The 22,500-nt window shown below is 40.5% G+C and overlaps 2 protein-coding genes across 8 annotated transcripts in view; both read left to right on the forward strand.

Annotated features, from left to right (window-relative positions):
- amotl1 (angiomotin like 1) overlaps positions 1–17,873 on the forward strand; it is an 18,412-nt gene extending 539 nt beyond the window's left edge. For 2 of the 4 annotated variants that reach the window (XM_083525625.1, XM_083525626.1), the window contains 11 exons: positions 748–857; positions 5,550–6,709; positions 7,195–7,339; positions 7,497–7,577; positions 10,013–10,149; positions 10,294–10,443; positions 12,881–13,059; positions 13,351–13,464; positions 14,512–14,672; positions 15,458–15,868; positions 16,273–17,873. In XM_083525625.1, coding sequence (XP_083381751.1) covers positions 761–857; positions 5,550–6,709; positions 7,195–7,339; positions 7,497–7,577; positions 10,013–10,149; positions 10,294–10,443; positions 12,881–13,059; positions 13,351–13,464; positions 14,512–14,672; positions 15,458–15,868; positions 16,273–16,376 — 2,739 coding nt within the window. In that variant the 5' untranslated portion in view covers positions 748–760 and the 3' untranslated portion in view covers positions 16,377–17,873. Of the gene's footprint in view, positions 1–747; positions 858–2,117; positions 2,398–5,549; positions 6,710–7,194; positions 7,340–7,496; positions 7,578–10,012; positions 10,150–10,293; positions 10,444–12,880; positions 13,060–13,350; positions 13,465–14,511; positions 14,673–15,457; positions 15,869–16,272 lie in introns of those variants that run through there. The other 2 variants (XM_083525624.1, XM_083525627.1) reach the window with 2 other exon arrangements.
- A 2,085-nt stretch (positions 17,874–19,958) lies between these two features.
- Positions 19,959–22,287, forward strand: her8.2 (hairy-related 8.2). Of its 4 annotated transcripts, none has more exons than XM_083526166.1 (4): positions 19,959–20,644; positions 20,732–20,827; positions 21,486–21,579; positions 21,953–22,287. In XM_083526166.1, exons 1-4 carry the CDS (start codon positions 20,582–20,584, stop codon positions 22,273–22,275), a joined length of 576 nt encoding a protein of 191 aa, XP_083382292.1. In that variant the 5' UTR covers positions 19,959–20,581; the 3' UTR covers positions 22,276–22,287. The 4 variants fall into 4 exon arrangements, with proteins under 4 accessions (XP_083382292.1, XP_083382294.1, XP_083382293.1 ...); XM_083526168.1 differs by having other exon boundaries at positions 21,486–21,564; XM_083526167.1 differs by having other exon boundaries at positions 21,489–21,579.
- The last annotated feature ends 213 nt before the right edge of the window (positions 22,288–22,500 follow it).

A 22,500-nucleotide genomic window follows, 5' to 3' on the forward strand; every position in this document is an offset into this window, starting at 1 on the left:
ACACACACACACACACACACACACACATTTTTGCACCCAGGGGATTTAGCTCAGCCAATCCACTCACAAGCATGATTTTCAGTCGGTGGGAGGAAACTGGAGGACCAAAGGAAAACCACAAAAAACTCTGAACTAAAGGTGGATGATTTATATCTATTTCTCTAAAGAAGAATGTAAACTGGTAGATAAGTAAAGTGAAAGTATTACATGTACTACAGTAATATGCTCACATGTCGAAATCTATATAGTACACAACGTCTGTGCTTAAAGTTCACCTTCATGTCGTCGTGAACGTTACGTCTCTGCTATAATACGATTATATAGTACTGTTATTGTATTATACTGGACTGGATAAGTCCATGTGTACGTTACTTCTCTGCTATTATAATCTATATAATACTACTGTTTCCTTGAATTATGCAATACACAGTGATACTATTAATTATAGCAGTTCTGTCATGATATGGTCATATAACTATTACTTTAATTGGCCATTTAAAGTGAAATAAAAAAAAATAGTATTATATATTATACAAGTGTTACATTATAAAGTACAGATATTCATCAGAGTCGATAGATAGATAGATAGATAGATAGATAGATAGATAGATAGATAGATAGATAGATAGATAGATAGATAGATAGATAGATAGATAGATAGATAGATAGATAGATAGATAGATAGATAGATAGATAGATAGATAGATAGATAGATAATCGTACCTTATCCCATTATATTTTATCCAGACAGGACAAGAACATGGAGCCTGGAGATCACTGGATCCCTGATGATGTTGCTCAGTGTCTAGATCACATCGGAATCCACCAGCACCAGCCGTCTCTTGACATGCTGTATGGTATGAACACACACACACACACACACACACACACACACACACACACACACACACACACACACACACACACACACACACACACACACACACACACCACATCTCCATATCACACAAATCTGTTTTTTTTTTTTTATTATTTTATTCCTTTAGAGTGTAGGTCCCCTGGTGGTCTAGTGGTTAAGATGCAGCGCTGCGACCCGGGTTCGATTCCCGGTCAGGGAACCATCCCCAGCCACTCTTAGTGCCGGTCCCAAGCCCGGATAAATTGGGGAGGGTTGCGTTAGGAAGGGCATCCAGCGTAAAACATGTGCCAAATCAAACGTGCGGAGGATCCGCTGTGGCGCCCCCTAACGGGAGAAGCCGAAAAGAAAGTTTTATTCCTTTAGAGTGTACACAGGGAAGGAAAACAGGTAGACAGAGTGCATGTTTAAGTGAAACAGTGTCCAGGAGGCGTATGAAAACTATTATTACTGAAACATTAATAAGTTATTAGTGAATGTTTTGGAATGAATAAGTGAATATTGAACAGAGGTTGTAATGGGTTTGATAACCGCTTGGTTTCGTTGAGGGCATTTACGGGTGTTCTTTTTATGATGGAGATGTCTGGAGTTGATAAAATCTCTCATTTATTATTATTTAATAATTAAATTAATTAAATTAACAAAAAAATCACATGGAAACTGAAGTATTACTGAAATGTACAATAATATATAATCTATATAGTTCTTTAAATAAATAAAAAAATAAAAAAAATAAATATCAGAGAATGTAATGTAACATAGGACTCATTGGTATCTTAATTTCTAGATTTGATGTGTTACTTGGTTCATTATTTGCCTCCTCAGTGCTTTTTATTAATTTTCTTTCTTGCTTTCTTGTGATCTCGACATAACGAGTTGTTTTGTGCTTAATAATGTTTATGCTTAATATCCATGGTGTTGCCTCTAGAACATTCTCAATGTCGAATACATAGAAAAATGAGTACTGATCACGAGGAAACAATGTTTATGTCGAGAACACGAAAGAATTATGTCATGAAAACGAGAAAGCCAGAAAGAACACATTTATAATACATGGCCTCTTACGACTTCTGTACTTTGACTTTCATCAAGATTCGATAAAACTCTGATTAAAAGATTTATTTAGAAAGAATCGGTTCAGTGGAATGAGTCAAAATATTCGTGATTGAGGAGTCGATTCTCTTCGCGAGCGCGAGACACTGACCAATCACAGCGAGTCACACGAGTAGGCGTGTGGTTTTGGACGGAAGCGGGTGCAGAACAAAAAGAAAAGTTTGACCTGAAGGCTAACGGTGCTGCTGCAGGGGAGAGATGTATTTATTTATAACCTTTTTAAAAACTAAACAACTCGAACGTTATAACAGGCTATAAAATAAGCGTTTGTGATTATTTTTATGATCAGTTTGCCTGAGAAGAAGAAAGATCTGTCGGATTGTTAATAGAGTTGAGAAAGTTGTGTGAGAATGGAGGAGCTGCTCATCACCTCACACTCACGAGTTCAGGGTGAACTCTAAACTCGGGTAAAGAACAACAAATACGCTTTATTTCGTCTGTTTGTTTTTTAATTGTACTATGAAAGTGGACTGAATAGTTGCGTGAAAAACTTTCTGAGGTAAATTTTGAAGCTAACTCGGCTAACGGGATTCTTTTACCGTCACTCACCTCGTGCGCATGCGCGTGTGAGGCGAACCGTTTTAACAGCTTGGCACTATTATACTGTTATAATCTCACTTATAGCACTGTTATGTGTTCTTTATCTGTAGAAGTGTACAGTACAATAATACTGCATACTGGGCAATAGTAGTACTATATATATATATATATGTGTGTGTGTGTGTGTGTGTGTGTGTGTGTGTGTGTGTGTATTGTATGTGAAGTGTGTAGTGTGTGTATTGTATGTGGTGTGTGTAGTGTGTGTATTGTATGTGGTGTGTGTAGTGTGTATTGTGTGTGTAGTGTGTGTATTGTATGTGGTGTGTGTAGTGTGTATTGTGTGTGTAGTGTGTGTATTGTATGTGAAGTGTGTAGTGTGTGTATTGTATGTGGTGTGTGTAGTGTGTGTATTGTATGTGGTGTGTGTAGTGTGTATTGTGTGTGTAGTGTGTGTATTGTATGTGATGTGTGTAGTGTGTGTATTGTATGTGGTGTGTGTAGTGTGTGTATTGTATGTGGTGTGTGTAGTGTGTATTGTGTGTGTAGTGTGTGTATTGTATGTGATGTGTGTAGTGTGTGTATTGTATGTGATGTGTGTAGTGTGTGTATTTTATGTGGTGTGTGTAGTGTGCCTATTGTATGTGGTGTGTGTAGTGTGTATTGTGTGTGTAGTGTGTGTATTTTATGTGGTGTGTGTAGTGTGTGTATTGTATGTGATGTGTGTAGTGTGTATTGTGTGTGTATTGTATGTGATGTGTGTAGTGTATTGTGTGTGTAGTGTGTGTATTGTATGTGATGTGTGTAGTGTGTGTATTGTATGTGATGTGTGTAGTGTGTGTATTTTATGTGGTGTGTGTAGTGTGCCTATTGTATGTGGTGTGTGTAGTGTGTATTGTGTGTGTAGTGTGTGTATTTTATGTGGTGTGTGTAGTGTGTGTATTGTATGTGATGTGTGTAGTGTGTATTGTGTGTGTATTGTATGTGATGTGTGTAGTGTATTGTGTGTGTAGTGTGTGTATTGTATGTGATGTGTGTAGTGTGTGTATTGTATGTGATGTGTGTAGTGTGTGTATTTTATGTGGTGTGTGTAGTGTGCCTATTGTATGTGGTGTGTGTATTGTATGTGGTGTGTGTAATGTGTGTATTGTATGTGATGTGTGTAGTGTATGTATTGTATGTGATGTGTGTAGTGTATGTATTGTATGTGATGTGTGTAGTGTGTGTACTGTATGTGGTGTGTGTATTGTATGTGATGTATGTGGTGTGTGTATTGTATGTGGTGTGTGTAGTGTGTGTATTGTATGTGGTGTGTGTAGTGTGTGTATTGTATGTGATGTGTGTATTGTGTATTGTGTGTGTAGTGTGTGTATTGTATGTGATGTGTGTATTGTATGTGGTGTGTGTAGTGTGTGTATTATATGTGGTGTGTGTATTGTGTGTGTATTGTATGTGATGTGTGTAGTGTATGTATTGTATGTGATGTGTGTAGTGTGTGTATTTTATGTGGTGTGTGTAGTGTGCCTATTGTATGTGGTGTGTGTATTGTATGTGGTGTGTGTAGTGTGTGTATTGTATGTGATGTGTGTAGTGTGTATTGTGTGTGTAGTCTGTGTATTGTATGTGATGTGTGTAGTGTGTGTATTGTATGTGATGTGTGTAGTGTGTATTGTGTATGTAGTGTGTGTATTGTATGTGATGTGTGTAGTGTGTATTGTGTGTGTAGTGTGTGTATTGTATGTGATGTGTGTAGTGTGTGTATTGTGTGTGTAGTGTGTGTATTGTATATGATGTGTGTAGTGTGTATTGTGTGTGTAGTGTGTGTATTGTATGTGATGTGTGTAGTGTGTATTGTGTGTGTAGTGTGTGTATTGTATGTGATGTGTGTAGTGTGTGTATTGTATGTGATGTGTGTAGTGTGTATTGTGTGTGTAGTGTGTGTATTGTATGTGATGTGTGTAGTGTGTGTATTGTGTGTGTAGTGTGTGTATTGTATATGATGTGTGTAGTGTGTATTGTGTGTGTAGTGTGTGTATTGTATGTGATGTGTGTAGTGTGTATTGTGTGTGTAGTGTGTGTATTGTATGTGATGTGTGTAGTGTGTGTATTGTATGGTGTATCATAATCCACTTGATGGCACTGAGAACTCCTGAAGGTCTCTACTGTAATGTCCACTTTAGTCAGGGTCCGTTTCATATCAGCACGTATTTAACGTTGTGATTGCTCATGCAAACATTTCCAACAGGAAACACGCAGCAGATCAGCAGGAGTCTGCACTTTCAGCCCAAAAACACAAGGAGGAACACAGCAGGAACTTCATTCACTGATATCACTGAGACTCACTGAGCTCTGAGAGACTACATTAATGAGAGAAGTCATGGCTTCTGAGTCGGCCTTGGATGAAGGATGTTAGATGTTGTGTGTGTTACTGTTTCGTGAGTGTGTGTGTGTGTGTGTGTGTGTGTGTGTGTGGGTTTGGACCTTGAGTATTTTCGTGTCCTCCTGCTCACGGCTCTCATTTCCCATTCTGGCATCTAAAACTTTCACCAGCTGCTGCGACTGCAGTGGGGTTTATAATTATAATCCTAAAATAGCATTTGGAATGTGATGGCGGTGATCACGGGTGTCCACACACACACACACACACACACACACACACACACACACACACACACACACACACTCCTCAGCTTGTACTAGAAGTGTAGTCCAGTTTCCAGTCTTTAACTGTTTCTAAAATGTAAATAAACATGCAATTTATTTTAACCATCTAAGGAAATAGTTGGCAAAATTCTGCAAAAAAAATTCCAGTCTGGAAATTTGCTACACCCTCATTTAAAAAAAGAAGAAATTCACCATTGTCAGAGCATAATAGTAATAATAAGAATAATAATAACAATAATAATTATACATTTATTATTAATAGTCTCTATTATTATTGTTATTATTATTATTATTATTATTATAATTATTATTATAATAATTATTATTATTCATTGACTGCTTACCTGTTGCTCTCCAGGTGAGGTCTCTCAGGTGTTCTCAGGCTTTATCATGCACAGCGACTCTGACGACACCGTTGTCGTTTCCGGACCCGTTCTGCAACGCCTGATGCAGGAAAACCTGCACCATGAAAGTGGAGTCAGTCCAGAGAGCCAAGCCATGGCGTCACTTATCAATCCCTCCTCAGTGGAGACTCTGTTCCCAGAGACGCAGCCCCGTCAGGAGCCGCAGGGTCAGGAGCACCAGGTGGACAGCAGCTCTATGGAAAATAACTCTAAAGAAACACAAAACACAACAGCAAGCATCCAGGTGACTCTCGCTCTCCCTGGTCTTGGAGCATTAGAACTTCCGTCGTATGAAGAGGCTAAATCCCAGTCTCAGCTTTTCAGGGGACAGAACGAAGAGCAGAACGTGTCCCATACACACACACATGTTCTGAACATGGGGAACACGCTCACAAATCCAGGTCATTCATACACAAGTCTAAAAAACACTAGCCAGGTTCTCAACAATCCAAATCAATGCCAGAACCCACAGATCAGTTTACAGGTGAACCCACACGTCCCCAGCAGCACCAGCTCCTGTTCTTCATCTCTCTCCTCTGCTCCCTCACTTTCCTCCTTTGCTCAAGCTGAAGGTCATTCATGGCTCCAGCGAGGGTTCTCGGGAGTGGACGAAGGTTTAGCCGGGCTCGAACAGGGCCATGTCCGCTCCCTCAGCGAGCGCATCATGCAACTCAGTTTGGAAAGAAACGGAGCCAAGCAGCCCAGAGAGACGTCACCTAATAGAGAAGAACGAACAGCGACATCTCCTTCGTCGTCCAGCAAATACACTGCTCCTTCATCACATAAAGGTTCCTTAGAATCTCGAGGTCCTCCTCCTGAATATCCTTACAGAGCCAAAGTTCAACCAGCATACCCGTCCAGTACCAGTCCTGCTCCAGAACCAACACCACTCTCCATCGAATCTCCTCTGGCACAGATTTCCAGTGTAATGACACCTGTTGCACCACAGATCGGATCGTGTACACGTTTGCCCCCGCAGGGACAGATCGTACCTGCTGAGGCGTTCTCCATGATGAGTCATGCCCAGCACATGATGGCTTTTCTCAGTGATGAAAACCAAAGACTCAGACAGGAGCTGCTGAACCAGAATGAAAAAAACAGCAAACTGCAACGGGTATGTAGTGAGGGCAAAAATATTAGTTATTTTAGTATTTACAAAGGGAAAGTTCCTTACATTCATCATCAACATGACTAAAGTAACATTCTCTTTATTAGTCATTTGAATAAACATCTGGTTAAGGAAAAGTGGTCAACATGGTATAAATAAATACGTGTCAACGTTTTTATTAAAAATCGCAATGCGTCAATTTAAATTCGCATTGAAATTTAAAGTAAATTCGAAATTTATTAAAAACGTTTAAAAATGGCCCAGCCCTCGTCTGAGGTCAGGGTTCCAGTAGCAGCTAGACCACAAATAGGGTTTTTGACTACATATTCAACCGATAAATACATTTCAGCCTGACCTCGTGTTTACATCAAACTATATTAAACTCTAAATAAAACCCTGAGTGTGACTGTGATTCAAGATGGAAATGACAGAAAAACTGATGATGACTGAATATTCGGAGAGATAGTGATGATCTGTGTACTTGTGTGTAGTTGGAAGTGGAAGTCCAGCGTCTCTCAGACGCCTATGAGAATCTGGTAAGAAGCTCATCCAAGCGTGAGACTCTGGACAAAACCATGCGGATGAAACTGGAAGGGGAAATCAGGCGCCTGCATGACTTCAATCGAGACCTAAGAGGTGGGAGATGCCTTCAATCATTTCTATCTCTAAAACAACCAAATCTGGAAGCGTCCGTGTCTGTGTCGGTATCTTTGTTTATTAAAAACCTTGTGTAAGTGCAACATTTAACACAGTTGTTTATATCCTTTATTTTTTCCCATCTTTTTAAATTCAGATTGTTTGGAAACAGCCAATCGCAAACTGGCACACCAGGACACAGAAGGGCAGGAGGACGGCCAGATTTACCTCTCAGAGAGTGAGTTCACACTAGACACATAAATCACTTCAGCAAATCCTGGTCTGGTGTGTCGAGTCTGTTATCTGGTGTGTTGTACGTTCATATCGTGCTAATTGTTTAATTATTTTACACAACAGTGTTAACGAGTTCTGGATTGCCAGATTGGCCAGATAATGTGGATTCATTTAAAACAAGTCGCAGGTTTATATGAATGTTCTAATATGTTATGGTTTCTATAGTAACAGTTCATTCACAGGGACGTTAAAGAGCACAATCCAGTGATGATAAATTAGTGTACAGCATTAAATGTAAATTTAATTGGATTGAAGAGAAATAAAACACCTGGGTATGTGCTGTTACGCAGTCAGTCGTGAAATCAACTTTGCTTTGTTTTGTACTTTAACTAAATAAAGAAGAGAAATTCACTGCTGCTCTGGGTGAGGGCTAAACATTCTGTTTCTTTCGTTCCCTCCCTCTATAAAAGGAGTAGAGAGAATTATCTTACTTCCTCCAAAACAACAGTGACTGAATAAACACTGATAATGGCGTCTAGCAGCAGAGTTTATTTTAAAACCTTCCAAAGCCATAACAGCTAATGCAGTAAGATTTCTTTATTTTAAGAAAGTAAAATAATATTTGCACAACAGCTAAAGGTTGAACAAAAAGTACTGATGAATTACTCACAGGTATTCAAGTTTAAGTTCAAGTTTATTTCTGTAGCATTTTTCACAGCGGACATGGTCTCAAAACAGTTTTACCGAATTTAAGAATGAAGGTGAATGATGTGTTTATCCCTGATGATGAAGACTGGGGGTGACTGTGGTGAAAAACTACCTTAGATGAATCAGGAAGTAACCTTGAGAGAAACCAGACTAAAAAAGGGGAACCTCATCCTGATTTGGGTGACATCAAGAGTGTGATTATAGTCTTTAAACAATCCAGAACACTGGAGAGTGAGAACTAACATGAGCACTGGAGTGTGTGATTATGAGTGATGTTCTTTCTACAGTCTTATACAGTCAGTTGACGTTGTAGAACCAGGAGCTACTGAGCAACTCATAAAATAGCTCAACTTCTAAAATCATTACAGATCCAACACCAGCTTCTCCATGCCAGAGCCTTTAAACACTCAAAGAGTTTCAGTGTCCAAACACCACATGAAGTGGGATCTAAAAGGCACTGGTACGTCTCTCGATGGTTTGGGATGTTTGCAGGCATCCACTTCTTTAAAGGTTCATAATCTTCATGAGGTGGGACGTGACTGGAGCTGGAGCAACCTCAGGAAGCCTCGGGATGGGGAGAGAAAGAGAAGCAGTGGAGAGGAATTAGCGTAGCTGCTGTTCATGATATTAACAGCACAAGTTGATAATGTGATGTGATCAGATGTTCTGGAGCACAAGGTTATGATGTGATGTGTGTTATGTGTAGAACTCGCTAAAAACATACGTCTTTAATCTGCACTTAAACTGGGAGAGTGTGTCTGAACCCCGAACACTGTCAGGAAGACTATTCCAGAGTTTAGGAGCTAAATGTGAGAATGTTCTACCACCTTTAGTGGACTTTGCTATTCTACTACCAGAAGTCCAGAGTTTTGAGATCTCAGGGAGCGTGACGGATTGTAGCGTGTTAGAAGACTGGAGATACATGGAGATAAACTATTTAGTGTTTTGTAGGTAAGTAGCAGTAGTTTGTAGTGGATTTAAAACTTAACAGGAAGCCAGTGTATGGATGAGAAGATTGGAGTTATATGGTGATATTTTCTCCACCTTGTGAGAACTCTTGCTGCTGCATTCTGGACAAACTGTAGCTTGTTTATTAATGATGCAGGACTTCCACCTAGTAATGCATTACAATAGTCCAGTCTGGAGGTCATGAACGCACGGACGAGCTTCTCTGCATCAGATATAGACAACATGTTTCTTAGCTTAGCAATATTTCTAATGTGAAGAAGGTTTTTGTAACATGGTTGATATGATTTTTAAAAGACAAGTTGGTGTGTATAATAACTCCCAGGTCTTTTACTGTTGAACTAGTAGTTACAGAACATCCTTCTAAATGCAGGTTGAAATGCTGGAGCTTCTGTGTACCGGTTTTTGGGCTGATGAGCAAAATCTTAAAGGAGGGAGATGAGAGTGTGATCACTCTCTGGCTCTTTATTAAATGTATGAATCTGTGCCTGAGTTTGTGTTCTTTTTCATTATAATACACTACATGCAGCGTGTTATGAAATAGGCTTTTTTTTTTAGTTTTAGGTATTTTATCTGAAGCATAAAGGTGGAGCTCCGTCACTTTTGAGATTTTCCTGTGTGGATAAATATAATATAATATAAATTGAGAGCAATATCAATATATGCCCTAATTACAGCTTCTGGAATCTTTCTTTTTTTCTGACCATTTTCTCTAAGTTTGATTATACTCTTCGATAATGTCAGTGTTTGTCTTCTGTCTCCCAGGGAGGGAGAGTCTAAAGAGGCTGGAGACAGAGGCAGAGTCTCTTCGTTCAGCCAATGAAGATCAGCAACGCCATATAGAGATTTTAGAACAGGCCCTGAACAACGCTCAGAGCAAAGTGGTCAGACTGGAGGAAGAGGTACTCTCTATCTATCTATACATCCTAATCCGACCATTACCAACATGTGATACTTTATCGTTTCCAGAGTAACAGGTCATTTACAGCGACGAGCCACATAAACTGATTATGCTGTATGTTTGTGTGTGTGTGTCGGGAGAATAGTTGGGGAGAAAGTGTGTTTACGTGGAGCGTGTGGAGCGTCTGCAGCAGGCTCTGGCACAGCTTCAGGGAGCATGTGAGAAACGAGAACAGCTGGAGAAACGCCTGAGGACACGACTAGAGCGAGAGCTGGAGACACTGAGATCTCAACAGGTGTATACACACTGTATTTACAATAATAATCACAACATTACTTTGCCTCTAATTTATGTGCTTCTGTAAACTACACATACACACACTGTTGATGAGCCTTGAGCCTTTAGCTTTTCTCTTTTTCCTTCTTCCTCCTGTAGTCCCTGTGTTTGCTCTGCCTTCATTCTCAGGGTTTAATTGGAACTGCTCTTAGTCATGTTCAGCGTTTTATTTTTTTAAGTCTGTGTACTGTTTAGAAGATCTCAGATGTACCTGGTGATCTAGCAGGAGAAACCTGAACCTGAGTTACCTCTTAAACCTGATTCAGTACAGCTCGGCCTTCAGCGGTTAATTCCCTCGACATTTTCTTCATGTGCAAGTTCACAGATACAGTGCAAACTCAATTATAACTCAGGAATAAAAAGAGGTTAAGAGCTACGCAATAACTGCTGAAAAAATTCAGCTATAATAGGATTTTTATACCTTCATAATAACCTGAGCAGCCACAAACCCAGAACCAATAAAACTGTCCTGCTGAATCAAATCAATTTAATAATAGGATTAAGCATTAATAAATTATTGACAGACTTTCTTTTGGGGAATTGATGTCACAGGCTAACTGGAGAGAAAAAGAATTACTCCGGGTAAAAAATATACCGTATTTTCCGGACTATAAGCCGCTACTTTTCCCCCACGCTTTGAACCCTGCGGCGTAAACAACGAAGCGGCTAATTTATGGATTTTTCCTGGGTTTTTCCCGGTTTCACAAGCTTTAAAGCCAAAAAACTGAGCCCCATAACATTAGACCAATGAAATTGCGGAATGGGTTCAGGTGAACCAATGAAACTCTTTATATTAAATCAGACACGCTCCCACCGAATCGGGCCGCACCACATCATAAATATGGATGAGGTTCCTCTGACGTTTGACCTGCCGCTCACTCACTAACTCCAGTTGCAACAGAAATCATATAAGCACAGACAGGTTTCCAAAACTCGTGCTTTTTTATTTTTCTTGGTAACAGCATTACGGGTTAGTCAAAGAAACTTAGAACTGAGCATCAGAAAATAATAAGGACATATTCCTCGGCCTTGCACACATGCAGTAATACAGGAAAAATGCGGCAGCAGGCTATTCCCAAAATGCCGGTCTGCTCTTAAAGGAGCCACAACATATTTCACCCGTTACACCGTGTTACAGACACTGTCTTTCGTTAAAGCCTGTGTTAAGGTTATTATTCATTCATTCATTATTTCATTCATTTTCTCCCGCTTATCCGTAACTCGGGTCGCAGGCCCCCGCCTTCGACTGCTGCCCAATCCTCACAGCACCGTCCCTTACGGTCCCTCCTGCAGGTGGTAAACCCACGGGAACGCGGCCCCACGTCACTCCGACGTCACGGACCTTGATATTTCCCTCGTAACTCGTGTAAAGTTCATTAGTTTCGGCTTATTTATGTTCAAAATTAAAATCTTTGTCAAATTCAAAGTGCGGCTTATATATGGGTGCGCCTAATAGTCCGGAAATTACGGTAGATGAAGTTATCAAACCAGATCTATTTGTATAATGTTATAATGTAGTACATAATACACACTCACCATATGACTATAACTTCCCTTATAGCAGCACGAATCCATTATGATCTCAGAATATTTGAGGTCTAGTCCTTCACACTGAAAACTACACATTCATCTCTATAGACACATAGTTTACACAAATACACATGAAGGGCATGTTCAATTTCGAATGAAAATTAAATAGTGGAGCTTTCACTTGTTTAGTCTACAACAAATAAAGGAGAGAAAAATGAGTTGTAAAAAAGAGCAGCTCAAAACTAGAATCTCAAATGTTAGATAGAAGGACATTTAAAAAAATAATAATTTCTTAGCCTGGGAAATGGTTCTAAAGAGGTTCCGTAATCTGTTGGGATAACGGAACCTCTTTAGACCCATTTCAAAGGCAAATAATTTTTTTTTTTTTTTAAATGACAGAAAATAAGAAATGAGAGTTGAAAGCAGGAGAATAACTATTTAAAAGGCCTCCTATACCACTGTCAACCAATCAGTGTTTAGGTGTTCAGGACATAACAGGCTCATAGTCTTCAGTGCTGTAGAGAAATATTAGTTAATTATAACAGAACCATTATGCGGCAAAATGCTTTTTTAATTGGACTTCATGTCCAGTGTGAATTGGCTTTAGATAGAAGCTTTATAGGTTTTTTCATTACCTATAATTGAAGTGTATCAGTGATGAACTCATCATATATGCATCATATTATTCATCACTGTAAAAATAAGAGAATCATTATTTTCATTATTCATAATCATTATTTAGTTGATTTGGTATAGTGTTCTTTAAAACTCTAACAAAATGCTTCTTTCAAATCGAGCTTACCCGTGTGTGTGTGTGTATGTGTGTGTGTGTGTGTGTGTGTGTGTGTGTGTGTGTGTGTATGTAGCGTGCTGGCGTAGGTGTGGGTGAGTCCAGCCCCCCGGCCCTGCTGGACCTGCTGAGGGAGAGAGAAGAGAGGATTCTGGGATTGGAGGCAGACAGGATGCGCTGGGAACAGAAATACTTAGAGGAGAGCGCAATGAGGCAGTTTGCCATGGAGGCAGCGGCAACGGCGGCCGCACAGAGGTACACACACACACACACACACACACACACAAAGATATACACTATATACATACACATAAACATTCACAAATATAAACACACACAGAATCAACTACACATTACACACACACACACACACATACACACACACTCTAACCTATACACCATACACACGCACACAAACCTGTACACATACACACACCAAGACAACAATGTAGATAATTGATAATAATAGACTGGGAAAATATCAGAATGTTTTGTGTGTGTGTGTGTATGTGTGTGTGTGTGTTGTGTGTGTGTGTGTGTGTGCAGGGACACAACCATTATGCAACATTCTCGCAGTGGCAGTTATAGTGACACGTGTCTGTGGCCTCATGAGGGAGACGATAAAACATACAACCGCCACTGTCAGGACATCGAGACCAGGTACACAAACACACAACACACACACACACATAAACACACAAATAAAAACAAAGCAAACTAATTAAATTGTTCTCATAGCTTTATTATACTATTCAATTCAATTCAATTCGTTTATATTTGTACAGCTCTTTTAACAATGAACATTGTCTCAAAGCAGCGTTACACAGATGATGTGGTTATAAAAATGAAGTCTGTCTGTCTTTACTAAAGGTCTCTTAGACCATATGTTGATATTTTTGGAACTGTATGGATATTTAGGCCTCTGTGCTCAGACTTGATGTGTAGTTGCTATGGAAACAATAGGTCCAAAAAGGCTCCACTTGTCCCTGAGGCCCCCTGGAGTCATTTGGAAAACATTTTTTTTGTTCCTGGGTATAGATTGTTTATTTGACCCTGGTCCCTAGACACTGAGATATCTGTACTGCAGAGATGAGGAGAGTTAAACAAGTTTTAATATTAATTGTGCAAATGCCAGAGAGGGTTCAGTCAGATCTGCAGGTATTTTGATCCTCCTACAGCTGCATTAGTACTCAGTTGGCACAGCTGCTAAAGGACCTACTGCCCAGCAGTACAGTGTTTACTGCCTCTGCACTGATTACTGGAGTACACAGAATCCATCCGTTACTACCGTCATCTTTTCAGCTGGGTATTTAACAGCAGCCCTCACCTGGTAACGTTTCTCTAACAATCTGTTCAATACTAATACTAATACTGTTCAATACTAATACTAAATCAAAGCAAATTTTATTTGTCACATACACATGCATACAGGGTACGACATGCGTCGTAATAAGCATTTCACTGCATGTCGTACCTTGTATATGTTTATGTGACAAATAAAATTTGATTTGATTTGATTTGATTTTATTAATATTATCTGGGTTTGCTATCTAGATAGTTTAGTTGCATAGGTTCTGTGATGGACCCTGCTTTTGATTTACCTCAGAACTGGGAAGTAAGGGATTAGTTTTGTGTGTGTGTGTGTGTGTGTGTGTGTGTGTGTGTGTGTGTGTGTGTGTGTGTGTGTGTGTGTGCTTGTGTGTCTAGGATGAAAGATCTTCATGCTCAGCTGTTGGAGAAGATTGCGATGATTAAAGTTTTGCAGCACCGTTCACGCAGAGACTCCGCCCCTCTGCGCCCCGCCCGCTCTGTCCCCTCCATCGCTGTTGGGACGAGCATGCACTCCCGCCAAGCATCACAGACTGAAAGTATGCATTCTATCTCACACACACACACACACACACACACACACACACACACACACACACACACACACACACACACACACACAATCCCAGCCAATAATAAACAGTAGTTGTGTAACTGTCCATTAGAACCAGGTGCCCAGACCTATTACACAAATCAGACATGTAATTATCCACAAATGTATTTTAGTGATTCAGTCAAACCCAAAACACACCATTACTTAAAAACAGTGCAGTTCTTTGTGTGAGTGCACTGTACAATACAGAAAAAAATATATAACATCAAAATCAGTTAAACTGCTTAATAATTTATATAACAATCAAATCATTACTCCAGTACCGACTAAATGACCATTCGTACCTCTGATAAAGTCATTACATATACAACTATACAATTAGGTTTTCTGTTTTCTGTTTAGTTTTTTGCTGTGAACTAACTTACCGCTCAAATTGTTCTTGTATTTTTTTGCTAACATTATAAGCTGCGTCTTATTTCTTTATATCAATATAAAAAGGGAGACTGTGAGGGAACATTGCAGAACTATAAAAGCAACTATAAAGGGATAGAAGTGCGATTTGTTTGTTAGGTCTGTGGTTTATTGTTCTGATGTATATGTGAAATCACATACTCTGGGACATGCAGCTATAGGAATGTAATGACACACTGTTGATGATTTTACTATCACAGCACCACACACAGTGGCTCATATCATACTTATTACACAAGCAGCAGCTACATTGAGTGATGATGTCATCGGTTTGGTTCCTGTTGGTTTGTTGTTTTTCAGATGTGCTGCTGGGAAAAGAGAATGTCAACCACCTTCCTCCAACAGTGCCCTCCTTCTCAGCCTCGCTGTCATCCCTCGTTCCATCTCTTTCCTCCTCTCTTCCTCCCTCCTTAACTCCTCTGTCCATTTCTGCCCTTCCACTCCCATCGATAATGTCCTCTTCCTCTCTTCCTTATACGTCCTCACCTTCCTCGCTCCTCTTGTCCTCCTCAGCCACTCTTCCCCTTCCCTGCACGCTCTCTCACTCTCTTTCTCCACTGCCCCCCACTGTCTCTTCTTCTCTTCCTTCCACTCCTCTTCTGTCCCTTCATTCTAAATCAGCCAGCAGAGACAGCAGCACGCAAACAGGAAGGAATCCGGAGAATGTCAGAGCCATGCCCCCTACAGGACGAGGGAGAACAGCGAGGATGGGTAAGGAGAGAGAGAGAGAGAGAGAGAGAGAGAGAGAGAGAGAGAGAGCATAACAAATCATATCTAAATGATAGACAGAATAAAAATAGTGAGAGCGAAACCAAATGAAACAGATGATAGATGGAGAGGCCAATTGGGTGAGTAGGAAAAACTAAAGAGAGATAGAAAGAATAATAATATTACCATTTGTAAATGAGAAAAAGAAATAAACCACCTGGGAACAACAACTCAAGGGTTCCACTTAAAGGGAAATAGAGGAAGACAACATAGGAGAACATTACAGAAGGAGAAGATGAGAATAAAGAGAGATGGAACAAAAATAGACATGAAAGAGAGAGCTTTTATCCTTTTTATCATTGAAACCAGTAATAAGGGGTTCACTCTGTGCATGTGTGTGTGTCTAGACTACCCTTCCACTCAAGTGAAGTCTTCTGAGAGTCGAGTCTCCCACACAGCGGGGCAGAAGATCAGACCACCTGACTCAGACCTGGTGGAGATTTTGATCTAACATCCATCTACATATAGAACACAGTCTCAACACTGAAGCAGAGAGACAGAGAGAGAGAGAGAGAGAGAGGGAGAGAGAGAGAGAGAGAGAGAGAGAGAGAGAGAGAGATAGGATGACAGACAAGATGAGAGACAGACAGACAGACAGGATAAGAGACAGCACACATACAGAGACGGATTCTCGGCTCGGCTGCACCAGCTGTGTATACTATAGCTCTTCCTGTAGAAAGGTTTGTACAGATTTACCTTCTATCACAATTTTATCTACAATCAAAATAATCTGAATACAGGTGTTGCACTTATCCTGAAAACGATCTGCTCTAGTTTTCGGACACGGTTCTCACTATCATACTTTATTTCTTGAGTTTAAAATAAACGTGGGCTGTTCCCGGTCTGCAGTGGTCAGTATGAAGAGATAATCAAGAATTGTTATTCACTTTACCTGTTATGCCTGACTGGTGTAACTGTGAGTGTACACACTGGTGGAATCCTCACACTGAGGTTGTGAGATCAGGGTTCGAGCTCTACATTCAGTACGTTCAGTCATTAGTACATTTTTCACACATGCATGATTTACAATTAAGTCTGTTCATATCAGTTAGACCAACAAGGAAGTGTGTGTGTGTTTTTTTTAAAGTAAGGGTTATGGAGCAGGTGGTGCAGCCGTGTCTGGGTCACTCTGACTGACAGACACAAAGTGTTCCTAATGAAGCAGAGAAAAGTTCAGAGCAGAGAACAGGTCCATGTGCGAACAGGTGAGTGAGTTAAATGCAGTGTATAAAAGTGTGTGAACCTGATGGGGGAAAAAAACAAGTGTGTGTGTGTGTGTGTGTGTGTGTGTGTGTGTGGCTCTCCTACACATTTATCTGTAAAAAATTATATATATTTTTTTCCATTATTTTATTGAGTTTCATTTCTGTCCATAAACATTTGGAGGTGTTTTTAATGATCATGTAATCTCATACTGAAGCTCTGAGATGGTGGTGTGTGCAGTTCTTTATGTGTTCTCTGGCAAATGTCACGCAATAAAAACATGCCTTAACACACACACACACACACACACACACACACACACACACACACACACACACACACACACACACACACACTCGTTTTCTGTACACCTTCACACTCCTTTTGTGTGTTACTGCCACCTTCTGGCCACATTAATAATAATTATAATAATATATTGATTCGTTAATTAAAACACATTAAGGCTACAATAATCTACTTTAATTTTGAATATATAATAAATAAAATGTTATTTGTAAATGTTTAGGTCCGAATTGTGTTCACTTTTATTTAATTGAATATTTTATTATGGCCAGATTTTTATTCTGTATAAAGATTTAGCTTTATGATTAAATTCTTTGAAATATTTTACACCTAAATAAGATGTAAATTTGACTCTTTCAGGTCATGTTCAGAGTAATATAACAAGTTCTATATAATAAACAAATATAACTTTAAAAACCATAATGTACCAGTTACACTGTGACATCTTTGTCATCTGCTGGTTTTATTTGCATTTCACCACAACTCTGGTCTATGTGTAGTTCTTTCTCCTAGGCTTAGAGGTGCATTATGGGATGTCATTATGATCACAGTGATCAGTAGCAGGACTGAACAGTGGAGAGCTCTCCAGGCGCAGACTAGAGAGAGAGGGATGTTAGTGAAAAGGCGGTGAAGTCGTTATTTCCCCATGCTCTCTGAATTGGAGGCGTCGACAGCCAGATGGTGGAGTGGAGCAGGACATAAAAAGGTCGAGCACTGCCTCACACAGAGGGTGTGTCCACTCTACATCCCCAAGGGAATATGGGTATTTATACTCGGACCTCTGTTTTCTTCCCCTCAGGAGAGACTGAACACATTATTCCACATATGGACTGCCCCAAACCACCCTCCTTTACCCGACCTTATGATGCATTATCCTGAAACTGTGAGAATCATACAAGTGTGTGAGACTGAGCAACAAAAAAAGTTATGAGCACATACAGTTTCACCCAGTAAATTTCCTCCTGGTCCAGTTGATCAGAAGTGATGTACTGAGCTGAATGGAGTCACTCTGTGTGTGATGTTAGTATAAATCCACCTGCTCCTGTAGGAACCCAGAGTTTGATACCTGAACACACAGCATCATGAAGATCAAAGATATTGCTAACATTTTGACCTTCTCGTTTATCCAGAGCGACTTTTGTGTCACTGTAAGTGAGCAGGTGGAGGTTATGGGCCTCGCTCAAGGGTTCAGTGGTGGCATTTCACCGGAGCGCAGATTTGAGCTCACACACTTCCAATCACCACAGAGCAATTAAAACACTCCAGGAGAACATTTTATATACATATATACAAATAAATATTCCAGATTTCAGAAAAACTACAAAGAGAATCAAACCTGTAAACATGTAAAGAAGGAAGTGAAGGGAAGGAGATCTCAGTACACTTATTTAAAGTGTACACACAAATTTGTGTGATGGCCTACAGTCAGTACGGCATGGGTCCTAACATGGCTGTGTGTGTGTGTGTGTGTTGTAGGTTGGAGTAGACCAGCTCTCTCAGTGTTGTTTTGATTTTAAACACTCTGTAATCACCCATTATTGAAGTATTGATCTCTGAGTATGAAAGTGTCCCAGTGTTCACTGAACATCTGCCATAAATGAGACGTTTCCAGAGCAGCACCTGCCATTTACAAACTCCTTATAAACACACACACACACACACACACACACACAATCACAATCCCTCTCTCTTTGCATTGTACACCTGCCTCCCACTTCCTTGTTTCCCTGAAGGCCTCTGTATGCAGGAGGTCACTCCCTCTTTTACGCTCATTAGCCTCAGATCAATGCTCTCTTTTGTCTGTGTGAGTTTCCCACGTCCTGTTCGTGCGCCTGGCACTCGCGCAGCCCAAATCAAACACAGACAGCTGAACTCGGGGTTTAATTCCTCGCCGGCTCGGTCCTGGCGGGACATCTGCCCCACTCGCATCTGCTCGCCGTTTCATTGTGGAGGAATGAAGGAGGAAGGTTGGCCACAAAGCAGCTAAAGCTGTGCTCTCCAACAGTTCTCCTGTTAGAATGGCTGTGTCCCAATTCAGAACGATACTCTGCATTCTACATTCAGTAAATTCCAAATCCTAACTATTTTCAATCTGATCGTTCTTACTTCTGCATGTTCTGCACATAAAGTCTGCTAAACACGTTTTTCACTTGTTCTGTACACATAAGCAAACAGACATTCTGATTGGCTAGATTTCTTCTGAAGGTCGTCCTGTCCACTCAGATGTCATGTCTACTGGAATTCTCATCAATTTACCGTTTTCACTTTGTGACGTCCTCATAAGCCACGCCCATTTCCCCAGAAGTGCAGGGCTGAAGATCGTGGAGGCGACACGTGCAAAAATAACATGAAACAACTCATTGCTGATTTATTCAGAGGAACCAGTTAAAAATAATGACCATGAAGATGAGATTAACACCAGAGATTATTAATACTGAGATTATATATATTTTTAAATGACTAAGAGGCACAGAGCTTTATAGATTAAGGACTGGCTCTGGTTTCCGTAGGATCATACAGCAGAGAGAGAGAGAGAGAGAGAGAGATCTTGTTAACACTTGTTGCATATTGATTTTAGTTCTGATCCTGTGTCAAAAAGAAAGAAAATAAATTAGATGAATGAAGAAAATTGAGGAATAAGGAAGCGACACCAGAAGATGTTTGAAATATAGAAATTAGTGGAGACGTGAAGGAAGAATAAGTTCAAATTTTATAGCAACGGAAGATGATAAAAATATTTAAAATGGAGTGAGAGAAAGAAAGTGGGAGTGATGGAGTGTGAGAGAGAGAGAGAGAGAGAGAGTCATGGAGGGAGAGAACTAAAGAGTGATGAAGTAACAGTGAGAGAGGCAGAAAAAGTTAAAGGAGGCGTGTATGTATGAGAGAGAGAGAAAATGAGAATGCTATTGTTATTATTCTCTCTGTTTGTGTGTGTGTGTGTGTGTGTGTGTGTGTGTGTGTGTGTGTGTGTGTGTGTGTGTGTGTGTGTGTGTGTGTGTGTGTGTGTGTGCTCTCCTTTCACATGCTAATCAGGGCTGTATAAAGGCAGTCGCACTATGAGCAGCACACAGTCCTCAACAAATCACACACACACACACACACACGCGCGCGTCCAGGAGTTACTCAGGAGTACAGTAAAGGTTGAGAGTGATGACGGCGGCGAGTGCGACCCCGAGCGCAGACAACCAGAACAGCAGCAGGGACGAGAGGAAGGTATGAACGACTGACTCAAACTTCTCTCTACTGTTGTTTATGTGCTCTTTATTTCATCCATCTTTCCTTCCTCTTCTCTCTCTCCAGTTGAGGAAACCTCTGATAGAGAGGAAAAGGAGAGAGAGGATTAATCACTGCCTGGAGCAGCTCAGAGAGACGATGGTGGGAGTCTTCGGGCTCGACGTGAGTCACATTGCTACACACACACACACACACACACACACACACACACACACACACACACACACACACAGATCACTGGTTGCAATATTAAGCATGATGTTATATCTAAATATACATATAATTAGTTATATTTTATGTTTTTATCAGGCAGCATTTCTGAAGAAATCAGAAAACTGGAGTTTTTGTATTTGGAGTCATGTGTTGTGATCAGTGTCAGTTGTGTTTTTTGTGTAAATTTGTAGAGAATGAATACGGTTACAAAGTGAACAGTCGGTTATTTTCAGGCGAATTTTTATGTCACTTTCGTCACATCAAACCAGCCCGACTCACCAATTTGTTTCCATGGTAACAATCATCAATGACTGTACAAAAATGTCACAAAATTCAACACCACAAACAAATAACCAGACTCCTCCTCCTGGGCCCCACTGCCAGACCCCGCCCCCAGACCACTAAGTGGACGGTTCTTTATCACACATTTAAAACCTTCTGCCTGTCCTATCATGAACCTTTCACCTGACTGTCTGAGGAGCCCTCGTGCTGAATAGTGTGATATAAATACACTATTATAATGATCTGTTTCTGTGATGTCACACTTGTGGTGAAGGTCTGAAATCACCTCATGATTTTAACCCTCACTGTTTTCCTGTTCATGTAGCAGTCGAAGTTGGAGAAAGCTGATATTCTGGAGATGACAGTTAAACATCTACAGGAGATCCAGAGTAGTAAGATTGCAGGTGAGAGACAGACAGGTACGCTGACCCCATACACACTGAACACTGGTTCAGATTTCTGCACCTAAACTCAAACTAAATATGTTTCTAAACCCTGAGAAGTGTGTGATGAAGTAATTCTACAGAAAAGAGACACACGTTTACACCAATAGTTTCTCAATAGATCAGAATCTCTATTTCCCTGTGAATCATCTGTTGTGTGGCCTGAATTTGCATATCAGCAGCTGAATGGCTTATAATTAATGATGTAAAAACACTTACATGTACTTTATTTGCATATCAGCACCTGATTGGCTCAGCTCGTTGCCCATCATGTGTTTAACCCTAACTCAGAAGTTCAGCTTTAGCGTGTTATTTTAAATCTGATTTGTCCCGATTCTCCCCTGATCAGAGCCGATTCTGGACCCGGAGGCGCAGCAGCGTTACAGCACCGGCTACATCCAGTGCATGCATGAAGTCCACACACTGCTGCTGTCCTGTGACTGGATGGACAAAACACTCGGTGCTCGTCTCCTCAACCACCTGCTCCGCTCGCTGCCCAAATCTGCCCCGTCCAAACCCGAGCCTGAAACACGCCCAATCCATCACAATGAATCTTCATCACCACCCCAGGAGGCTCCACCCACTCAAACTAACCACCACACCATACTGACCACACCACCTCCCACCAAGAGCCCACATCTGTCAGCTCTGCAAACATGGAGGCCTTGGTAGAACATGTGTGTGTGTGTGCATCGTAGACCCTCCTTTGTTATGTATCTTATAGATATACCTGTTTGGTGAGCATGCGGTCCGGATTAGCGCCTCTTTCCTGAACCTCGTTACTTCCTGTCTGAAGTGAACTTCCTGTAGCCTGCATTGTAGAAGGCAGTTAAAGCTCCTGTGTTTATTACTTTATTAACACTGTAATTTATTGGATTAAATAATATCCATCTCTCT

Source organism: Silurus aristotelis, assembly GCF_946808225.1.
Source record: "Silurus aristotelis genome assembly, chromosome: 22".
Classification (NCBI taxonomy): domain Eukaryota; kingdom Metazoa; phylum Chordata; class Actinopteri; order Siluriformes; family Siluridae; genus Silurus; species Silurus aristotelis.

Bases quoted from the DNA above. Each gene is read 5' to 3' on its own strand.
- her8.2 (XM_083526166.1), top strand. From the start codon at position 20,582: ATGACGGCGGCGAGTGCGACCCCGAGCGCAGACAACCAGAACAGCAGC. The intron at 20,828-21,485 runs GTGAGTCACATT...CTGTTCATGTAG, and splicing joins TGGGAGTCTTCGGGCTCGAC to CAGTCGAAGTTGGAGAAAGC. The intron at 21,580-21,952 runs GTACGCTGACCC...TCCCCTGATCAG, and splicing joins TGCAGGTGAGAGACAGACAG to AGCCGATTCTGGACCCGGAG.